This window comes from Mixophyes fleayi, chromosome 5 (assembly GCF_038048845.1).
Source record: "Mixophyes fleayi isolate aMixFle1 chromosome 5, aMixFle1.hap1, whole genome shotgun sequence".
Lineage (NCBI taxonomy): Eukaryota > Metazoa > Chordata > Amphibia > Anura > Limnodynastidae > Mixophyes > Mixophyes fleayi.
In genome coordinates, this window is record NC_134406.1 from 1,899,172 (window position 1) to 1,920,318 (window position 21,147).

Here is a 21,147-nt window from a genome sequence, read left to right on the forward strand (position 1 = left end):
GTGAAGTCGTTTTAAGAGAATGAGTAGCCGAAGGGTGGGCGTGTGACCTCTCTAGAAAAGTCCCACATTGGAATAAGGGGTTTGTTGTGTGCCTTGCACTGCAGGCTTAAGATATCACGCAGCCTCATACCTTCACTTGCTGATGATTAACAATCTGGCTGCCCGTTTGCAGATTTGCTGTGCAATTTGCTAATAAAGTTCATTATCCCACTGAATTTACCCCTTGCACTATTCCGCCGCTCCGTCACTGACTGGATGGCTCTCGTCTCATTCAGTTTTTTCTTTTTACTAACAGCACCAAGTAGTTTAGAGGAAGCGGAGCAGCAGCAAGAGGCATTAGAAGGTGACGAGGAGGAACACGAAGACCCCAACACTGTCCCTGCATCCAACACATCAGCACTGGAGGAAATGGCCACTTACAGCAGCAAGCGGAAGCTTCGGCACACCCGGCGGAGTCTGGAGACCGCCGTACCCACATAAATTCTCATCTTCGCACTCAGCCAGCACTGTGAATACTCACTACATCCAGACTGCGCGTACAGCGCGCTGTCCCCCGATCTGTGCTGAGCCCAGCCAGGCATTGATTGCTCGGTCAGACCGCTCGCTGCCTGCGGATTCCCTGCTCGGTGGAGGGTACTGATTAGCGCTTCTGGAGGTGTTTGTTGCTTTTCACACTGAATACGGGCGGCAGTTTCACAGAAGACAATGGACAGCCAGTGTAACCAGTAATTAGCCAGCTGATTATTACTGACCAGAGCCATAGGAAACCAGCAGTGTCTAATGAAGTTACATAGTACTGAATGCTGCACCTTCCTACTGACTGTTGTTTTTAGCTCAAGTTAGTTGACCCAGTTCTGATGAAGGGGGGGGTACAGCTATGACTATTGCAAGAACAGTTCTTAGTTTGTATAACCTGCTTATCACACCTACCAGACGGTGGCAGCAGTGAGACTGATGGGGTCTGGTTTTGTTTAGAATTCTCCGTATTTTATAGGTTGTTTTTAGGAAGGTTTTTATTTGCTTGTTCCCACAATCCCTGTAAAACCCCCATTGTACGTCACACTACTAGTATCAGATTTTAGTCGATGGCCTCTTCTACCCCACGTAGCTTAGACGAGTCTTCCAGTGCCCTTGTTTTTAATCCTTATTGAAGAGTCACCCCCGGACGGACACAGGGGAGAGATAATGGGCGATGGCCTTTTTTATGTACTGGACTTGTGTGAGGAGTGTTGTGTGAATTGTGGCAGTGTGTGTGCTGTAAGTGGATGGTGGTGAATGGGTGAAGGTGTCCGATAAGACTGGTAGATTACAAGAGGAGGGAATGGATAGAGGCTGATGTGTGAAGTGGTTGTGTGTATATTTATGGATGCCTGTGTATATTTATAGTGTGTTGCGAGTGTGTGCAGACTGCATATCTGTGGTGACTCGGGGAATGTGTGTCGGGTCCGCTGATTTATTTTTAAATTTTTTTTTACTGCCTTCCCATCGGTCATTGGGGTCTTCCGTTAAACCAGAAGGGGGCGCTGTCGGCAAGCTGAGATGTTAACCCTTGCACTGCTGCCAGGCTCAGGTCCTCCTTTATCACAGAAGATGGAGAATAATTAATGCCAGTGACCTGTCTGTGCCGAATGGACGTTCACTAAGGAAAACGGTCCTCAAACGGATTCTGTCCTATGTTTTATGGTGATTATTGTTGCATTGTCCCTCTGTACATGAGCTGCCACCAGTGAGGTAGGATGTTATACTGAGGACTGATTACCTAATCATCCGTTCTTATCATGGTTAATATTGCTTAGGGTGAGATAGGGAAATACTAGGTAGCGAATGAAGACACCGCAATATTTTGGGGTATAATTCTCCTCTGGGGTCTGGCATGCTGATTATTTTAGCATAAAGGTGACAGGGTCACCAAAATGTGGTATTCTTATTATATGATTCATTGGATACCAGCGGCTCTGATCTTGGTGTCTCCGGTGCTCTGTGATTCTTTCATAAATGGTAACGTCTCTGCTCCCCCTTGTGCCGTGTGACTTCAAAATAGGGGGTGACAGGAGACTCCCCCAATCTCGGCTGCTTCCTGGCTCCCAAAAACCCATCATAATAGCCTTAAATTCCATTGTTTGGGTCTGTAAGACTGAGAAATATGAATTCATATCATGGAACAGCCACTAGGGCGGCGCTACTCTGCGATCTTTACTGGTGTGTCTATTAATGCCATGTAAGGGGCCTCTGACCACTGCCAATGCCTGCTATCAGAGATCATCTTACATACATATCGTTTGTTTTTAAGGGGGGGGGGGGGGATTTTATCATCGGAGGTCAAAGTAAAAAAGAAAATGTGTAATCTTGTTTGCGTTTTTATTTCTTAACTGTTATTACTCGTAGAGCCCCTGTCTACATGTCCTTCAATCAGGCACTGGCAGAGCCCAGCTGGGTATTTAAGCCCCTCCGCTGGGAATAATTATGGGGGGGGTTGGGTCTTATTTACTGATCATATCACCCATTACTCACCCAGCATCTGCTCATCGAATTTCTTAGCAATTGCACGTGAATTGCTGGATGAATAAAGTGATGTCCCAGACACTATCTTTGAGGGGGGAAAAACGACTATTTCTAAAATGAGTCCACTGATTACCTGTCGGGGTCACGCTGTTTTCTCATAGTTAATATGTGGGAGAGTCCGTGTTTGTGTGGTGAGTTCTCCAGATCTGCCCTGTCCCCCTGCACTTCCCAGGCTGCATTTATTTAGTCCCCTCAATATAAACGTCCTTGATTTGTGGCATGATTCTGTCTTCTGCGGAGGGCAGATCACGGAGAGACAACACAACTCTCCGGATTAGGACAGGTCTGAACGCATTCACTTCTTTATTGTACTGGGAGCAAAACAAGAGACAATTACCAAGGGAATTGGTTTAGTTGTTAGTGTCCCTTAAAGGATTTTAGGAAACAAAGGTTTACTATATTACACGTATGACTGTCATTAGTATATCCCCAGATCTAAGCGCCAGGAACTGAGTACAGTGGTGGTACTGTACTCCTGTATCATAGGTCACTCAGTGGAGTGTGAGCTGGGATGGGGGGGGGGAGGGGGTGTACGATTACTGGTGGCTGATTATGTTGTGTATTTTATAGAATGTGGTGTCACAGAGGAAGCCCTGTTTAATAGTAATATTGAGGCCTACCCTGGGGGGTGAGATTCATCACACATATTTGGGAATTATTAGGCATTCGAGCTGCATGGCCAGCATCCCTGTTCTGTTGGTGCCTTATTGTAGCCATGGACCAGGCATGTGAATGAGGAAGGGGTTTGATATGATACTGACGTTGCTTCTCGTCCAGAGGGGTTTTTCTATGAATTATTACCGAGCTCCTCTCTCATATCGGGGCGAGGATTTGGGGTCTCTCTCTACCTCCCGTTGAGCACTAAACGTTGGAGTAGTTGTGTAAAGACCCTGAAGGCTGTAACTAGTGATATTTGTACAACCAAAGAACTTTATTTTGTGGCTCACAAACAATAAAGTTTACTTTACATTACACCGAGTCTGCGTCTCTGTTGGAGTCAGTGGGCGATGGGACGTCGTCACACACAGACCGTGAGAGCTGGTTACACATCGTAGAATCTGGCTGGAGAATTGGATCCCTTGTCATTATCTAACAGACGTGTACAGTGTGGTGAGAAATAACACAGAGGTGATAAATATCTAAATATCACAGGAAGCAACAGAGGAGACCTCCATATCCAGCTGGTGGTGGTACTCAGACTTTGCTGCGACTGGGCCTGATTCATTAAGGAAAGTTAAGTAAAAAAAATTGAGTAAGTTTTCTCCTGGACAAAACCATGTTACAATACAAGGGGTGCAAAAGAGTTTATTATTTTGCACATAAGCTAAATACTGGCTGTTTTTTCATGTAGCTCAAAAATATCAACTTTAAATTTCAGTATACAAATAAGCTATTAAGTATCTGTGTGCTACATGAAAAAACAGTATTTAACTTATGTGAAAAATAATAAACTAATCTACACCCCTTGCATTGTCACATGGTTTTGTCCAGAAAACTTACTCAATTTTTTACTTTGCTTTCCTTACTGAACCAGGCCCAGTGTCTTGGCTCTGGGAGACACCTGCTGTTCAGTGGCTGTAACTGCACCTGGTTCAAAACACATGCGTAGTTTTGTATAATTATTGATTAATGTGCAGACTTCCCTGGTCACCAGGAGGTATTTAGATTGGGCAGTTTTATGATTTATATTGTGTATGCGTTACACAACAAACCTCAATCATATCTGACCATACAGACACAGATTATTCTGGTGTAATCATTAAACAATTACTATTTTCCGTAGATCCTCCAGTTGTGTCTGGGAATTACAATTATATCACATAAACTGTGATGTATCATTGTGTCTATCGGTTTCTGTGCAGATAATGGGGACGTATGCTCTATTTATTGCTGATGTACAGACGTGTAAGGTGATTACAATGTGGGCTTATTTGCTGTGATTCCATTGTGCTGAAACATAAGGTAGTTTCTGCAGCGATTACAATGGAATGTTCCTGGTGTGTCAGACTGCAGTGAGGTTTTATAGTGACTCTATGTAACTTCATAATGTGATATTTGGAACGATGATCGGATTGTGAGCACTAACTATAGATATTCTTTTAATATAACCATTCACAATTTTCCTGATTAAGTGTTGAGGTTGTTTAGAAGAAAAGATAATTTAAGTGCCAAATTAAACTGAAACCCTTCACCTCCCGGATGGTTGTCCTCAGATCATGTGATGAGTCCCGGTCTACAGCCAGGTACTCGTCTATGCAGTCATTGTGCCGATCACACAATAAGCAACCGTTGTGTCAGATATTATAAGAGTGTGTACGCTCACACCATCATCTTGTATCGTACCAAAACATATCACATCTGTTGATTTGGTTTCCTAAACCTCACGATCCAACGATGGACCAATGTCTTTTCAGCAGATGTTTATGACAGATGGGGGGGGGACACATATGGAGGTAAAACTGTAGGCACATGAATCGGCTGCTCATCGGCACTTTCAATCATTGGTGAAATCGTTAAACATCTGAAGTAAGATTGTATAGGTGTGTACCCAGCTGTAATCTACACCAGCAGATCGTGTGGTACTGTCCATGTCTGTACTGTAGGCGTGACACATGGCTGTAACTGAAAACATGTTGGGAACTGTTTGTGCCGGGTGTAGGTCTCAGATGAGAGTAAAAGTTTTAAGGGGATCCAGACAGAATAATCGTGGGACTGGCCAGAAAATGCCAAACAGAATAGAGTCTCTTGAATGGCTTCTGTTTTGCCCAATAAAGATCATCATCATCATCATCGTTTATAAGGTGCAGAGCTGGACAGTCGGTTACAAACCCTGGGTACATGGGAGGGCAGAGAGGACCCTTCTGAGAGCTTACAATTTAGACCTTTTTATTGACCGTATGTCTGCTGGTAGATTGTTATGGTGGATGACTGAATGCAGCATTATTGGGGGGGGCCACAGATTCAGAAGAAAAGCTGGTGTATTGTTGGGGTTTAAGCTGGAATAATGGGACAATATTATGCATAACATCATCTTCAACATTTATTTATATAGCGCCAGCAAATTCCGCAGCGCTTTACAATTAGGAACAAAGTAATAAAACAATACTGGGTAATACAGAGCGATAAGAGGGCGCAGCTCACAGGCTTACAATAAAGGATGGTCTTTAGTAACTGCTCATTAGTCATCGACAATGATTATATGTGATTTGGCTGTTCATTGCCAGGGCCCAAGGCTGGAGTGCGCCGGTCTGGCTCACACACTTAGATCTCACCAATCAGCGATTTCCCATTTGTGGTGGGCGATCATTCAGGGCCTGTGCTTACTGCCAGCTACAACCAGCTTAATGTAAAATAAACAAATTGGACATCTCAGTTGCTGCACGTATGGGGAAACGTCTGTGACATATAATACACGTGCTCAGTTTATGTTCTTTCTGTGTGTCTCTGTTCTGCTTCCTCTCAGTGTAAAACCTGCTGGTGGGATAATTATCTGTCCCTGGAATGTGTGCTCAGGACATTAGATTTATATCCCAGGTGTGTGTGGCCCCCAGGGTGGTCATACTCACCTTGCTGCAGTCTGTTTCTGTCACTAGAGGGCGAGCACAGCACATCTACAACACGGACCATCGTCTGTACATTCAGAGGAGGATAGAGAGCATCAGACAAGGACAAAGCACTGAAGCCTCCACTCCAGCAAAGGAGTTTTAATATCATCAATTGATACAAAAGAAAATATTGCTCTCACAATGACACTGACGGAGATACTAGGATCAACAAGTACCTCGTGCCTCAAAGTTCTTCAGCCGGCAATTGCAACATGGATGGGGCTGTATGTGGGGAGGCAGCTACTAGTATATTGGGGCTGCTTATGATGGGACACAAGGCTGCTCTCTGCCAATGTGTGTCCATCAAATTGTGAGAACCGAACATCTTTATATGAATTAATGTCATAAACCCTTTTGATCGATTATAGACATCTGTCCTTTGTTTCTATCCGATGCTCTTTATTCTCATTCCCTGGATCCCCCTCTGGATGCGGACGGAGAGGCTTTGGAGTCTTCCTGAGCTCAGTTTGCTGTCACTATCTATGTTGGACAGAAGTCCTTGTGTAACTATTGTAGCTTTGTTACACTGATGGTGTATACGCAGTGCTAACATCTGTGTGTACAACCTACATCAACCATTTAATGGAAAAAAAAATAAAAAAATTGAAGACCACCTTGTGGGCAACTGTATTTTCCACTTACATCTTATTTTTGCTTATTATACAAGAGGTTTTAAGAAATGCTAACACAGGGTTAATAACATGACTGAGACAGAGCCAGCTATTATGTGCAGTTTAGTGACTTTCATTTGTTTATAGACCAAATGGGGTCAGCAGTAAATATATGGCGTTCGTTTAGAGTTTTCATTGCGGACAGTTGGCGACCATGCTTGAAATCAAACAACAGAAACATGATCTTAATTGGCTGCAGACTTTAGCGTTTATTATGTAGTCCTGTAATAGTGGGTATCTAACCAACAATAAATGCTAGCTATGAGATTTTAAATAAACTGCTTTAGGTATAGCACTATAATATACATACAGATGTGCAGTCAGCCTTTAAAGGTCCATCATGTTTCTACCTCGTCCAACTGGTATATTAGATGGTTGACAGTGTGACTGGCTCTCTTGCCATCTTGCTTTGTGTGGATCGGTGATGTCCTAGCATGCTGCCATGCTGTTCTTTTGCAGTTTGATCTATTCGTCTTATTTTAGGTCCGCTTAGGAGAGTGACCTTATATCATATATGTGGCCATATCTGTTACATTTGTCACTGAACACTAATATCTCCTGTAAATGGGGAACCGGCCCCTACTGCAAAAATAACTTATTCAAAATAAGGAGATAAAAACACTACCTCTGCTTGCTGAGTTTTCTGCTGTTGTGTGTGTGTGTGTGTGTGTGTGTGTGTGTGTGTGTGTGTGTGTGTGTGTGTGTGTATATATATATATATGTGTGTATATATATATATATAGTGTTAACCCGTGCATGATACTCATGCATTCTAGTCAAATCAAGCTACTTGAGGTGTTAAAAAGGTTCTTGTCATGCATTTGGGCCATAGCCCAGGCCTCCTCAGGGGAAGAGCGTTACTTCCCAACGCAAGCGCTTTTTTTTTAACGTGGTTTTGTCCACATGTCACCACCTCATCATTTTTCTCCATCGCCTCATCCTTCATCTTCATCGCCACATCCTTCATCAAGCTACTTAAGGTGTTAAAAACTCCCCACTGTCACCCCCACCAACCACCAACCACTCCCAACTGTCACTTCTCCTTCAAGAAATATATAGGTCAGTGTATAACTCTGCCCAGCAGGTGGCGCTGCAGCTTGGTTTTTTTTTCCCACACGCCACTAGGCATTTATATAGTAGATAGATATATATATATATATATATATATATATATATATGTGACACGTTACAAGTTATGTAAGCTGTGAAACCCCAAGTACTGCTGCTTATTGCTACTGTTGTCTCTAGATTGCTGTTTATGTGTCAGTGTGTGTTTTGTGTTATTAATGACGTCTGATATTTATTATGTTTATTGTGGCCCATATAACATCCAGGAGCTGATGGTTACTGGTCAATGCGCAGGGACTGGCTGGATCCGGGGGAATTGTGCTGCCGAGAGCGTCGGTTAATGTCCTGATGCTGTATAGTTTGGGGGTGGGGCAGGAATGACTTCAATGGGATTAATTCTGCAGTAAAATCGTGTAGCAATCCCACTCTTTGATGAGGAAATGTGTCCCCAATATATAGAGAACTAGGTGTCCCATAGATTGTAAGCTTGTGAGCAGGGCCCTCTTACCTCTCTGTCTGTATTACCCAGTAATGTTTATTACTGTCACAATTATAAAGCGCTACAGAATTTGCTGGCGCTATATAAATAAATGTTGATGTCACAACATTCCAGAACCTGAATTATAAACGTTGTCTCCATTCTGGAATACAGACAGCAAATGTTTTACATGGATGATAACGGCGTTGTGATGTGTAAACCCCTGGACTGGGAGGGTGGTCTGGAGCCCCCTCATCGCTGCACCCTCACATCACCTGTTCCGTCTCCTCTACCTGCTGCTATCTCCCCGGCCTGCTCCACATCCTGCAATCACCGGCTGGTCCTGTCTCAGGTGTCTGACTAACCCCCACCCCCTGCCTGGGGGCAAACAGAGGCGCTCCCTCCCAGCTGTCCCGCCACACCCAGTACACAACCTGGCCTTGTTACCAGTTGTAAAAGTTCTGCCGGCTCCACCCAACCAGTTCTCCATTACATTAACCCCGCAGCTGCCGCAATCATCAACCCACCAAGTGCTCAGCGTCGTATGTAAGATCTGTCGTCGTGTTGTTCTGTGGGATCCATATTCTGGTTTTCTGATGATTCAGGGCAGGTGCCTGACAATGATGTAATAAGTATAGAACACAGGGTCCTAGAGCTTAGCCAGGGGCCGCATATCCTGTCCATACACGACTGCCGTCATTTCGCTGCGTTGGGGTTTGGAGAATTGGTATTTCCCAAAGTGTGTTTTCCTTGTTACATTGTTATTGACAGAATCAGAGAAGCCCAGTTTCCATTTCTTATAAAGTCTTTCAGTGGTCTTCACCTTTCCTGCCACGCTGAGGCCAGAGAGCGGGTCTTGTGTGACACTCGCCTGTGGAACGAGTGTTTGGTGTTAGTAGCTGACACTGTACAAAATAATAGATTATAAAAGTGGCCATTTCTAACCTTTCTCCCTTTTTAATATTTGTTTTGGTTTTTTTTATTGGTCTTTGTGATTGATTTGTTATTTTTACTTTAATATTTGAGTTTTGTGTTTTTTCTCGCTCTTTTCCTGTAATGATTTCCTGTTCCACCTTTGTGTATAAGAGGTGAATAATGGCCCATTGTGTCATCTGGAGGACGAGATTCCGCCTGGGCGTAGTTCATCTGACGCCATGTAAAGCGTGTCCGCGTGTTTTTCTTTTTTAAGGACAGTTTGACTTCACATTCACCAATACCTACATGAACCTGGGGGTACCAGACAACTGCGGCCTCACGACACGTTCAATACCCAATACTGATGTAAAGTAGATGGATCAGATCATTGTGGTTATTGGCTTGTGGGTGCGGTTATCTTCCCGGGAGGGATCTCATCCAGTGACCACTGTGCTCCTTATCGGGAGATTCCGCCAGGAATAAGGATTTTCACGCTTTGATAAATCAGCCCTTCAGGTTCCTTCTTGTAGACTTAAATACAGGAAGTCTGCTGTGCAGAGGGAAACAGCCACCCTCCAATCACACCTTGATCTTCAGACCCGCTGTCTTCCTAGCACAGTGCATAGCTGTCACAAGTATATGGGCTATAAATACCTATGAGATATGGCTTTACTGCTGGGGGAACGTTTTATTGTAGGGACAGTGGCTTCCTGTGAATGTCACTGCAGAGAGCCTTGTGGAGCTTGTAATAGCTGGTGAGAGAGGACAATGCTCTGCAATGTGACGCTATATATAATGTAATTTACAGTAACTTTATCTAGATATGGTCAGTCTGTAAATGATACAATGAGACTGATTCAAGTACGGAGCTGGGAATGTCGGCATATCTCTGACCATATTCAAATCCGAGTGAATCTCAAGATTACTGTATGAAATAAAATAACGACTTATCAGTATGATCATTTATCTAAATATTAAATAATATTTCACATAACATAAAGATGTCAATGTGTTTTTATAGTCTGTCTTGGTTGCGTATAGTTGTTCTGTTCTAGCTAGTGGCATGCATATCATCATCATCACCATTTATTTATATAGCGCCACTAATTCCGCAGCGCTGTACAGAGAACTCACTCACATCAGTCGCTGCCCCATTGGAGCTTACAGTCTAAATTCCCTAACATACACAGACACAGACAGAGACAGACTAGGGTCAATTTTGATAGCAGCCAATTAACCTACCAGTATGTTTTTGGAATGTGGGAGGAAACCGGAGCACCTGGAGGAAACCCACACAAACACGGGGAGAACATACAAACTCCACACAGATAAGGCCACGGTCGGGAATCTAACTCATGACCCCAGTGCTGTGAGGAAGAAGTGCTAACCACTGAGCCACCGTGCTGCCCATGCATATGCATAATTTTTAACTCAAACATTAGGCCGTGTCTGTCGGCTCTTACACCTGCCCTGTAGCTGGTGAAACATTAGTCTGCCCCTACCCTCCCCCATTCCTTAAGTCGCAGGCAGTCGTGTTATTTGCGGTCAGACATGAATTGCGTTCATTGGCATAGGAGCCGTTTCGGGCATGCGCAGATCTATTTCACGCAGGATACGCTACACAAATGGACATTCATCTGAATATCACTCAGGCCCAAAAGTGTTTTCCTATTGGATCCTCTTGTAGTTTAGCCAATAACTGATGGTCGCTTATGTGTCTAGTTCTACGTTTGTTCAGCACCAGCTGAGTCTTAGTTTTATACAGATTAGTCTCCATACAATACTCCCGGGATGGATCTAAACCTACTACAATCCCCGTCACAACGTCTACTCATCCTGGTTATTTTGTCTTCATTCAATATTGTCTTACAAGGATTAGAGAAGAGACTGCGGATTTCCTGTCCAACTGTCGGCATAAAAAGAAAAGTAGGGACTGTTCCAGACATTTATGTTGGGACTGTTTTGGAAATAATTGTCAGGTGACCGGTATGGATCAAGATCCTATCACCAGGTCTCTGGGAAAGAAGATTTTATATTCTACCAGTCAGACGGATTTAATGTTTTTAGTAACAAGTTTTTACTGGTATGAGGAATTTTAATGTGAAGACATCAGCTGTGATTTATGTCTTAACCCCCAGGTGTGATAGGTGGAGACTGAGGGGTTCCGGCAGACAGGAGACCACCTAAACCTCTAATCTGAACACGTTCCGTCCATCACTAAGAATCCGTCACACATACGGAGAGAGGGGTTTCATGAAACCCTAATATATGAGAGATCTGTATAAGATACTTATGTTGTAGAATCAGTCTATGGCTGTCGTCTTCCCTCATTTATACTAAGTAACAGATTCACACTGGACGCCATATTCAGGTTGTATAACTTTGTTTTTTTAGTTATTGCATATTCAATATAAAAATATTTAATGATATAACAGCATGGCTGGAAATCACAGAAGCCTGAATGGTAAAGCGGGGTACTTAGTACAAAGGTACATCAATGACAATAAAATAAAGAGTAACTCCCAGTGCGTGATGAAAGTTCTGCCCCTTGTGAGGTCTTGAGGGGTGTGTGGAGTGTTTGCGGATCCCCCAGTAAGATCCAATTTTACTTCTGCCACTTGGAGACTTGGCTATAAAGCTTACACTCTTTCCTGCTGTGTGAGAATTAAATTCCGGCTACTGAGAAACTGTTGGTACTCCAGTGTGTCTGAGAGGGAGGCTCCGGAACACAGAGAGGCCGGGACGGTTCCAGACTGCACGTGCTAGTACCCCAAGTGTAGTCATGAGCTGACAGTACCACTGCATAAGTGTCAGCTCTTGTGCCAAGTGACATTACTCCCACTACACCTGTTATCATACATCTGCAGCGTCACCAGTTTGCTGGTCACACACAAGGGCCTGAGGTGAGAGAGACTAAGCTAGAGCCGATTGATTGACCCAAGGGGGCTACAGAGGGGGTGTAATGCAGAAATACACCAGTGAGCCGGATTACATAGGTAACCTGAAGGTGGACAACTCCTTTAAGGACACTTAGGAGCCTATTTATTAATGGCTGCATGTGCCCCCCTGCTAAATATCGTGCCTTGTCACAATGATAAGGGGTGACATCTTCAGAGCTGGGCTTTCTGAAGTCTGGTAAGTTGACCCACACATTGAAAATTCTGGGGACTGAGGTTTAATAAGAAACTTGGCCTAATGCAGCCACACCCACTGCGCAAAGCAGCTTATAACTCTAAACAGGAGCCGCAATTACAACTTGCAATTTGAGTGTGTACGTCCTCTTACACCCCCAGGCGAGGTCAGTGATGCTGTGAGTGGGGAATGTGAGCTCACAAGTACCACCAGTCAGTAAGCCGAGTGCTCACTCAGAGTCAGCACTTGTTCTTGTACCCAGTGTGAATGATGTAGGCTGGCGGTGACTTTTACCCTGGGGGCCTGGGGAGAGTAAAGGGCCCTAAACCATGCGGGTGCACAGTCCAAACTTATTAGTAAATGAAACGAAAAGTCATCTGTCAAAAGTTGTGATAACAGATGATAACGGCAAAAACCCATTCACTATTAAATAGGCCCTAAGGGTGACGGTCCCGCGATTGTCAGCTCTCTAGTCAAGAATTGTGCTGTATAAAGTAGTTCTGCTGGGTAGGAAAGTGTTAAAGTCCCACCTCAGTTTCCATAAAGATAGATGGTTGTTGTACAACACTACACCTGCTGTGGCTGCATTACCCGTTTAGCGCTTTTAGTGCACAATCACTATCTGAGGAAACTGTTTGTAACACATTCAAAGACTCAGAGTAAAAGGTTCAATATAGAACGTATGGTGAGAGCGATAGAGGTGTCATATTACTATTATTATACATTATTATTAATATTCTGCAAAGATGTCACCTCTGGAACTGCTGGAAATCAGACACGTAGGATCAGAGGTGGCCACATCCAATACAGGGGAAACCTAATGCTGCATATACGGGCGACTGTAGATTGTCCATCCTCACCCGTATTCACCTGCTCACCTGCAATCTCTCATTCAATAAGCCCACCTCATTGAGCTCCACTCACCTGCATTCCCCCGCTCACTGAGCCACACTTGCCTACATTCACCTGCTTGATGATCCCCACTCACCTACATTCCCCCGCTCACTGAGCCACACTTGCCTACATTCACCTGCTTGATGATCCCCACTCACCTACATTCACCCGCTCACTGAGCCCCACTCACCTGCTCACTGAGCCACACTCACCTGAATTCACCTGCTCGATGATCCCCCACTCACCTGCTCACTGAGCCCCACTCACCTGCATTCACCCGCTCAGAGCCCCACTCACCTGCTCACTGAGCCCCACTCACCTGCATTCACCTGCTCGATGATCCCCCACTCACCTGCTCACTGAGCCCCACTCACCTGCATTCACCCGCTCACTGAGCCCCACTCACCTGCTCACTGAGCCCCACTCACCTGCTCACTGAGCCACACTCACCTGAATTCACCCGCTCACTGAGCCCCATGTTCCTATTGGGCCCAGATGGACAAAGCCTACAAGAAATAGATGAAGTTACACATCAGTGAGTGCGGCTCGGGCAGCCAGCGCGTCACCAGCGCAGTGTGTACGTCTCCGTCCTCACACTGGGGCCTGATGATCAATCTGCGGCGATAAGGAGGATTTTTTCAATGCCGTTTATTACTGAAATATAACAGTCAATGCCGCAATTTATCAAGAAAATATCTCCAGGGGCTGAGCGACGATACTGAGTGGTAGATGTTACTCCACTCACCGGGATGCACTAAAATAAAATAAAAAAGTACCGGCGCAGTACCCCGTGCGCAGGGGTCACCCAGTATCAGCCCATACGGTTCTGCAGCGTTACTCATTACAAAATTATCGGATAAAACAAATCTGTAATATTATGCTAATCCGTCACGATTAACGTCTTAGGGGCACATTTAACAAATGACGGTATTGCACTATCGTGCACTTACCGTGAAAATAGGTGAAGGAAGTCTGCAATTGGTATTTATGACAGCTCCGTTCGACTGTTCAATCTCCCAAACCATTAATTTTCGCTGCAGTTCGTTTTTTCTAACAGTCACCATACAACAGAATGATGACTGCTCGGGGCCGGCATTTAACAAGTTCCGAAAAAGCACATTTTTCGGAAACTTGTAATGTAAATGTACAGCTGAAGCTGGCGTACATCATCAGAACTGTAACATGTTCTTTTCTTCCTCGTTATGTCCAGCTCTGCTCCGGAGAGCAGAGCTGGACAGCGCATGTGTGGAGGGATCACATGATCCCTCCCTGTCACTCACAGCTCAGGGATCTGTGTGCGCATGTCCAGTTCTTGGAACTGGATATGCGCACTTGAAGAGTGAGGAGAAGACCTGAAGACAGCGCTTCCGAAGAGGGGGGTAAGTATGTTTATTTTTATCACTGAAACAGCAGTTTTTCGTAACTGCTGTTTCTGTGCAGGGCTGTACATAAATGTGAGAAGTAGTTCAATCCTTATCATTGCAATAAGGATTGAAAACTACTTTTCACTTTATGTGAATAATGATAAATGTGCCCCTAAAACTCTCCACGAGGGGGGGGGGGGTTGAAGGGCTGGAGAACGGTCTGTGACCTCCCATCATACCGGTAATGGCGCACGTCATCCGAGAATCTCAAGGTATGGAAACATTTACTAGCACAAGTCTCACAGTCTGTTAAACCTTCCCACACAGGCTGTTCTCTTACACTTCCATTTAAGGGAAATTGGTTATTTTTAAAGGCTGCTCCTATTCCCTGTGTCCCAGTTATATTCTGGTTTCTGGCCAAGAGAACTCAGAATTACTCCATAAAACAGTTATTCAGGCTCCGACGCTCTGGGACCTCGAGCCTTGTGCTGAGCTGGTGCCGGAGGAGACAGAATGTGGTCTGGTCACTGACGGACAGCAGGACAATGTGTCAGAAGATGAAACCTTTGGGGGTCTATTTAACAAGCTCCCCTCTATTTATAACTAGTCTGCTGTAGTCCCGCCGGCACCATACACAATAGTAATATTAAATCAATGATTTATAGAACTTGTTCTCGAAGGACGGCTAACACTATCAGCTGGTGTTAGTCATTGAAGCCTATGGGGAGAACATTGCGGTAGAGGGATCTTCGGCCCGGTCACCGCGTCTTATCTGCCCCCCCCCCCCCTCCCTCCCTCCGGTCACCACCTTGTGATAGTGACCATAGAGGACATAGATGAGGGTTACACTTGTGTGTTCACAGGAACAGACGCTTATCGTGACTGCTGTAAGAACACTGTTAGTAAATGCTCAGGTCTCTCATTCCTTATCATTGTGATAGAGAGAGAAAATTATTGTGATAAAATGCCCTAGTTAATATACATGCTGCTTAGTCCCACATTACAGGCAGCTGTGAAGAAAGTGACATACAGAGGGCGGACTGAGAATGGGGAAAGCACAAGACATATATAGGACGAGGAGAGAGGGAAAAACACTTATATTTAGGACAGGCAGCACTGTGGCTCAGTGGTTAGCACTTCTGCCTCACAGCGCTGGGGTCATGGGTTCAATTCCCGACATGGCCTTATCTGTGTGGAGTTTGGATGTTCTCCCCGTGTTTGTGTGGGTTTCTTCCGGGTGCTCCGGTTTCCTCCCACACTCCAAAAATATACTAGTAGGTTAATTGGCTGCTATCAAAATTAACCCTAGTCTCTGTCTGTGTGTATATTAGGCAATTTAGACTGTAAGCTCCAAAGGGGCAGAGACTGATGTGAATGAGTTCTCTGTACAGCTCTGCGGAATTAGTGGCGCTATATAAATAAATGGTGATGATGATGATAGGACGAGGAGAGAAGGGGCAGACAGGATCTGATAGGAAAGTATTAATAGAGATCAGGAAGCAATATTTATATACATAAGAGGATTTCTAGAACAGGAGACACTGGTATTAGAGGAGAGAGGGGACATGATAGGTAATAATAGAGATCAGGAACACAATATTTATATAAATGTCCAGCACAAAGGAGCACCAATATTGGGGATAAGGAGACTGAGAGGTAACATGAGGAATAATATTCCTCTACCACCCTCTTAATCTCCCTAAGTTACCCTATTACCACCCTCTGACCAACACAGTTGTGTAACTGATCACACAGCTATTAAATACTTTGTAACCTTTGCATTCTAGCTGGACAAATATTCAATACGATGTAGCACTTACCCTTTTGTATCAAACCATTGTCCCATAGATTGTAAGCTTGTGAGCAGGGCCCTCTTACCTCTACGTATGTATGTATTACCCAGTATTGTTTTATTACTGTTTGTTCCCAATTGTAAAGCGCTACGGAATCTGCTGGCGCTATATAAATAAATAAATGATGATGATGATGAGGAATAATGAATACAGCCAGGGGGATACATCCATAGAATCATCTCCCAGCATTTGCTACAGGGACATATACAGTAAACGTAACAATATATCAGACACAAATTATGTGATTGTTAGGACTTAAACTATAATTGAAAAACAGATGAAATAAGGCATGAAGTCCACCATTTTCTGCGCAGCTGTATTGGGAGTACAAATAAAATCAGTATGAACATATTTACATAAAAATATTCAAACTAGATTTATTTTAGTAAAATACAGAAATGAGTGATGTTCAGTTGCAGTATTATACCTGCACAGACCACGTGCATATAGATACAATAACATAAAGTAACTCTTTACTTGTCCGCTGAAATACAACCTGTTACAATACAATAAATAAAATGTGTGTTACAATCAAAATGAAATTGTTCCGCCTGCGCTCCCAGAATCACCAACCTGTAAGGGGTCCACCTATCAGTATGGATAAAACACCAGGGGGGCGGGGTTTAGATAGCGCAGCTTCTCCTGTGACGGGGGAAGTATTAGGATTGATACATTTAATATCATGTGAAAGTGCAGCAGACTTCATATCACAACCTGCTGACGCTTCCACATTAAGGAAACTGTTCGTCTGTCACCACTGCTTGTAATGTTCAGGGGTCGGGAACTGAATGAGGTCACTGTGAGCCGGGATCAAACAATGGTGGTGCGACAGGATGTTTGTTAACGGCAACTTGCAGGAAGAGGTCGAGGCTTCTAGCATGAATGCAGCATCTCCAAGGAGATTTATCATCAATTTTAGACCCCCCACCCCACCCCCCACATTCTGTAAAACAAAACATACAGCGTTAGAAGATAAGTAATGTAGAGGCTTATTCAATTCCCAGCTTTTGTAGGTTATATTGCTGTATTAATAATAATACATTTTTATCTTTACATCATTCAGTTCTTCACCTTTTTCACAGCCCGATATAATTGACTTTTTGTGCCTACGTTATCACTGCTTAGCGTATAGGAGGCCATGCAAAGTTCTAGTCAATTCGTTTGCACTACAAGATTCAAGGACAACGGGATTCGATCCCCTTAAGGTCACACTATACCAAAAGTATATAAATGAGTAAATTAATAACACTAACGCATTTTAATAAAGTTTAATACCCAAATCCTCATCCATCACTTTACTACAAAATCTTCTTTATTTGTTCTTTATTTGTCGTAATCCAATGGGAAATTCTTTTGTTTCCCATCTCCCCAAAATATTGAAATTAATGCTCACTATGCTTCAGGATGTTCCTCCGTTACCTGGAGGGACTGAGAGTCCCATTAGCCGTTCAGCGACAAGGGACATTCGGTATGAGAATGCCCAAAGAAGCCGCTCTCCTAATTATCCCAGAACTTTGGGGTTTCCATGTCTCTTTCAACATAACCCTCAGAATGATTGACCACTCGGACAGACTACTCGCTGGAGTGAATGGTGCTCACGATCCCGTCTCTCACTCTCTATGAGACTTCCTCATCTTTACCTGGTTCCGGTCCTGCTGCATTTCTTGAATTTGCAGATATATCATGTAAGGTAGCGGCAGATTCACTTCCACCCCACAGGCCGCATCACTGCACCACTGATCTTATGCCAGGAGCTAAACTGCCCAAAGTCGTCTGTTCAATCTGGCTGCCCCAGAACTCAAGGCTGTTGAGAACTTTATTTCCGAAAACGTAGCCAAAGCCTTTATCAGACCCTAAAAGTCTTCATTAGGCACAGGTTTATTCTTTGTGGCAAAGAATGATAGTGACTTGAGACCCTGTGTTGACTATGGAGGATTGAAGCAGATAACTATTAAGAACAGATATCTTCTTCCTCTCATTCTGGAGCTGTTCAATCAACTAAAAGGAGCACTTAGATCTTCGGGAGCATGTAACCTCTTAGGAACACGCCTGGGGGACGTGGAGAACACCTTCACTACTTATGGGGCACTACGAGTATCTTCTTATGCCCTTCAGCCTCAGTAATCTGCTGTATTCCAGGAACTCATTAATAACGCCCTGAGAGAGGAGAGATACGTTGTGGTCTATCTGGACGACATTCTGGTATACTTTTGCTCTTTGTCGCAACATCGGCACCATGTTAAGTCTGTCCTCCAGTAACTTAAAAAGTTCACAATTTTTGCAATGTTGGAGAAGTGTGAATTTGAGGTTTTTCAAGTGACCTCCTGGGCTATATCATTGGCCCCCAAGGATTTACTATGGGCCCTAACAAAATTCAAGCATTACAGAAGTAGATCCAAACTACCAATCTTAAAGCTTTGCAGAGATTTCTCAGCTTTGCAAACTATTATCAGAGATCCATACATTCTCCATTGTTGTTACTCCTCTTATCACCCGTAAAGGAGCAGATCCATCTTCAGAAGCTTTTCTTACATCAAAAAAAGGTTTTGTAAAGCACCGGTGCTTAAGTTCTCTAATCTGGAGCCACCATTTATCACTGAAATAGACGCCTCTGATCTCAGAACCGGGACTATCCTGTGACACGATAGCTCCTTTGATAACAAATTACACCCATGCGCCTTCTCACGAAAATTCTCCACAGCGGAGATGAATTATGATGTAAGCAACAGAGAATTGTTGGCCATCAAGTGGACCTTCAAAGAATAGAGGCACTGGGTGAAGAGGCAAGGTACTGCATATACCGATCACATAAACCTGCATTATATCAAGTCTGCAAAAAGACTAAACCCATGACAAGCTCGCTGGGTTCTGTTCTTTTCCAGGTTTAATTTCACCTGGGTCTAAAGATCTGAAAGCTTACACTCTTTCTAGATGCTTTATGCAGCAACACCTTGAAGTGAAACCGCTTTAGTAAAATGGCTCATTTTGTACCTGGGATACCCTCAGTTTTGGCTTTGTTATTCATCCAGAACATCTTTAAAGTACACGGGATCCCTACTAATATCATCTCCGACAGGGATTCAGTTTATAGCTAGATTCTATAGATCATTCTGCTCAAGCTTAGGTGTGGAATTTAACTTTTCTTCTGCTTATCATACTCAGACTAATGGACAAACCAAGAGGCTTAATTAAGTTCTCATTGAATATCTTAGATGCTACATTTCCCACATTTACAAGTACTGGGCCGAGGCATTACCATGGGCAGAGTTCACTTATAACAACACTGTCTCGTCTCCGTCTCCATCTCTAGTCTTCATCCTAAAGCTTCTTCTCTCATTCCAGGCTTACTAATAAATGGGACACCAGAACAACCAGGAAGCTTACAAATAGCTGGAGCAAAGTTCAAGTGTCTCTTTCTCGAGTTGCAACGCGTTCTAAATTATTCTTTAATAAACATTGCAAGAAATGTAACTTCAAAGTGGGGGACAGAGTATAGCTGTCCACTAAAAATACAAGGATAAAGCAGCCTTCTAATAAATTTGGACCCATTTTCATGGGTCCATTTGAGATTACAAGGAAGAGAAATCCTGTAAGCTTCCAATTGGATCTTCCTTCCTCTCCAAGGATCCCTAGGACCTTCCATTGCTCTCTGTTTAAACCTGTGTTCAAGACTAAAAATTTTAGACCCACGTCCAAGGTTCAGTCACCTCCAGTAGACGGTTAAGCTGAGTTCAAAATAGAGAAAATCCTGGATGTGAAGAAGGTTCAGAAACAGCTGCATTAACTTGTCCTGTGGAAAGGATATGACCCAGAAGAAAGGTCCTGGGTCCCAGCCAGAGGTCCTCATGCTAAAAAAATTAGTGGACTTCCATAAAAGAAACCCTCAAAAACTTAGGTATTAGGGTCCTTCGACGCCTCCTAAGGGGGAAGAGGGGATAATGTTAAGAAATAGGAACTCTCCTGCTTTTTTGATCTATCATCTGAGCAATTATTGCTACTACTATGTGTAGGATCATTCCTGCAGTTCAATGATTTAGCTAGTTGCTAGTCAAATAGTTACAGCTCTCAGTCTGGCAGCCTCATGTGTGCAATCACCTACCTCACTCATGCAACTAATCATCCTGCAGTTCTGACTGGTGCTGCTGCCTTTATAAACCTCTTTCTGACAGCATACCAATGCTGGTGATAGTTCCTGCTTGACCTAGTGTGCCTTGTATACTGACCTGTTCTGTTATCAGTGTTTAAACCCGACTGTTTATAGGAATTGCTGTCTTCCCCACTCCTGACTCTTGGATTTGTTAAACATGTTTGCTCTCATATATCTACCTGCCCTGACCCCTGACTTGTTTAAAGAATTCCACTATCTTCTCTACGCCTGATCCCTGGCAGTCTGACTCAGAGTCCTGTCAAATACATTCTGGTTGCCCACTATTTGTTACCATGAGTTGTCCACTCCGTCAAGTGCCGGACTACTCTGCATTATTCCTTGCCTGTCTGGCTCAGAGTTCTGCTATATACAGTTTGGTTACTCACTACCTGCTGACGTGTGCTCTCCACTTCATCAGACAAGTGCCAGATTACTCCACATTAACCCTTGCCTGTCTG

At 43.8% G+C, this 21,147-nt stretch overlaps 1 protein-coding gene and 1 long non-coding RNA gene across 22 annotated transcripts in view; one reads left to right on the forward strand and one right to left on the reverse strand.

Moving 5' to 3' along the window:
- The window catches only part of SCRIB (scribble planar cell polarity protein), a 62,868-nt gene extending 59,334 nt beyond the window's left edge, over nucleotides 1-3,534 (forward strand). For 19 of the 21 annotated variants that reach the window (XM_075211542.1, XM_075211543.1, XM_075211549.1 and 16 more), the window contains one exon: nucleotides 296-3,534. In XM_075211542.1, the coding sequence (XP_075067643.1) occupies nucleotides 296-480 (185 nt within the window). In that variant the 3' untranslated portion in view covers nucleotides 481-3,534. The remainder of the gene's footprint in view (nucleotides 1-295) is intronic. The other 2 variants (XM_075211551.1, XM_075211553.1) reach the window with 1 other exon arrangement.
- The window catches only part of LOC142158008 (uncharacterized), a 51,512-nt gene that overhangs the window by 20,203 nt on the left and 10,162 nt on the right, over nucleotides 1-21,147 (reverse strand). The gene's annotated exons all lie outside the window — the stretch shown is intronic.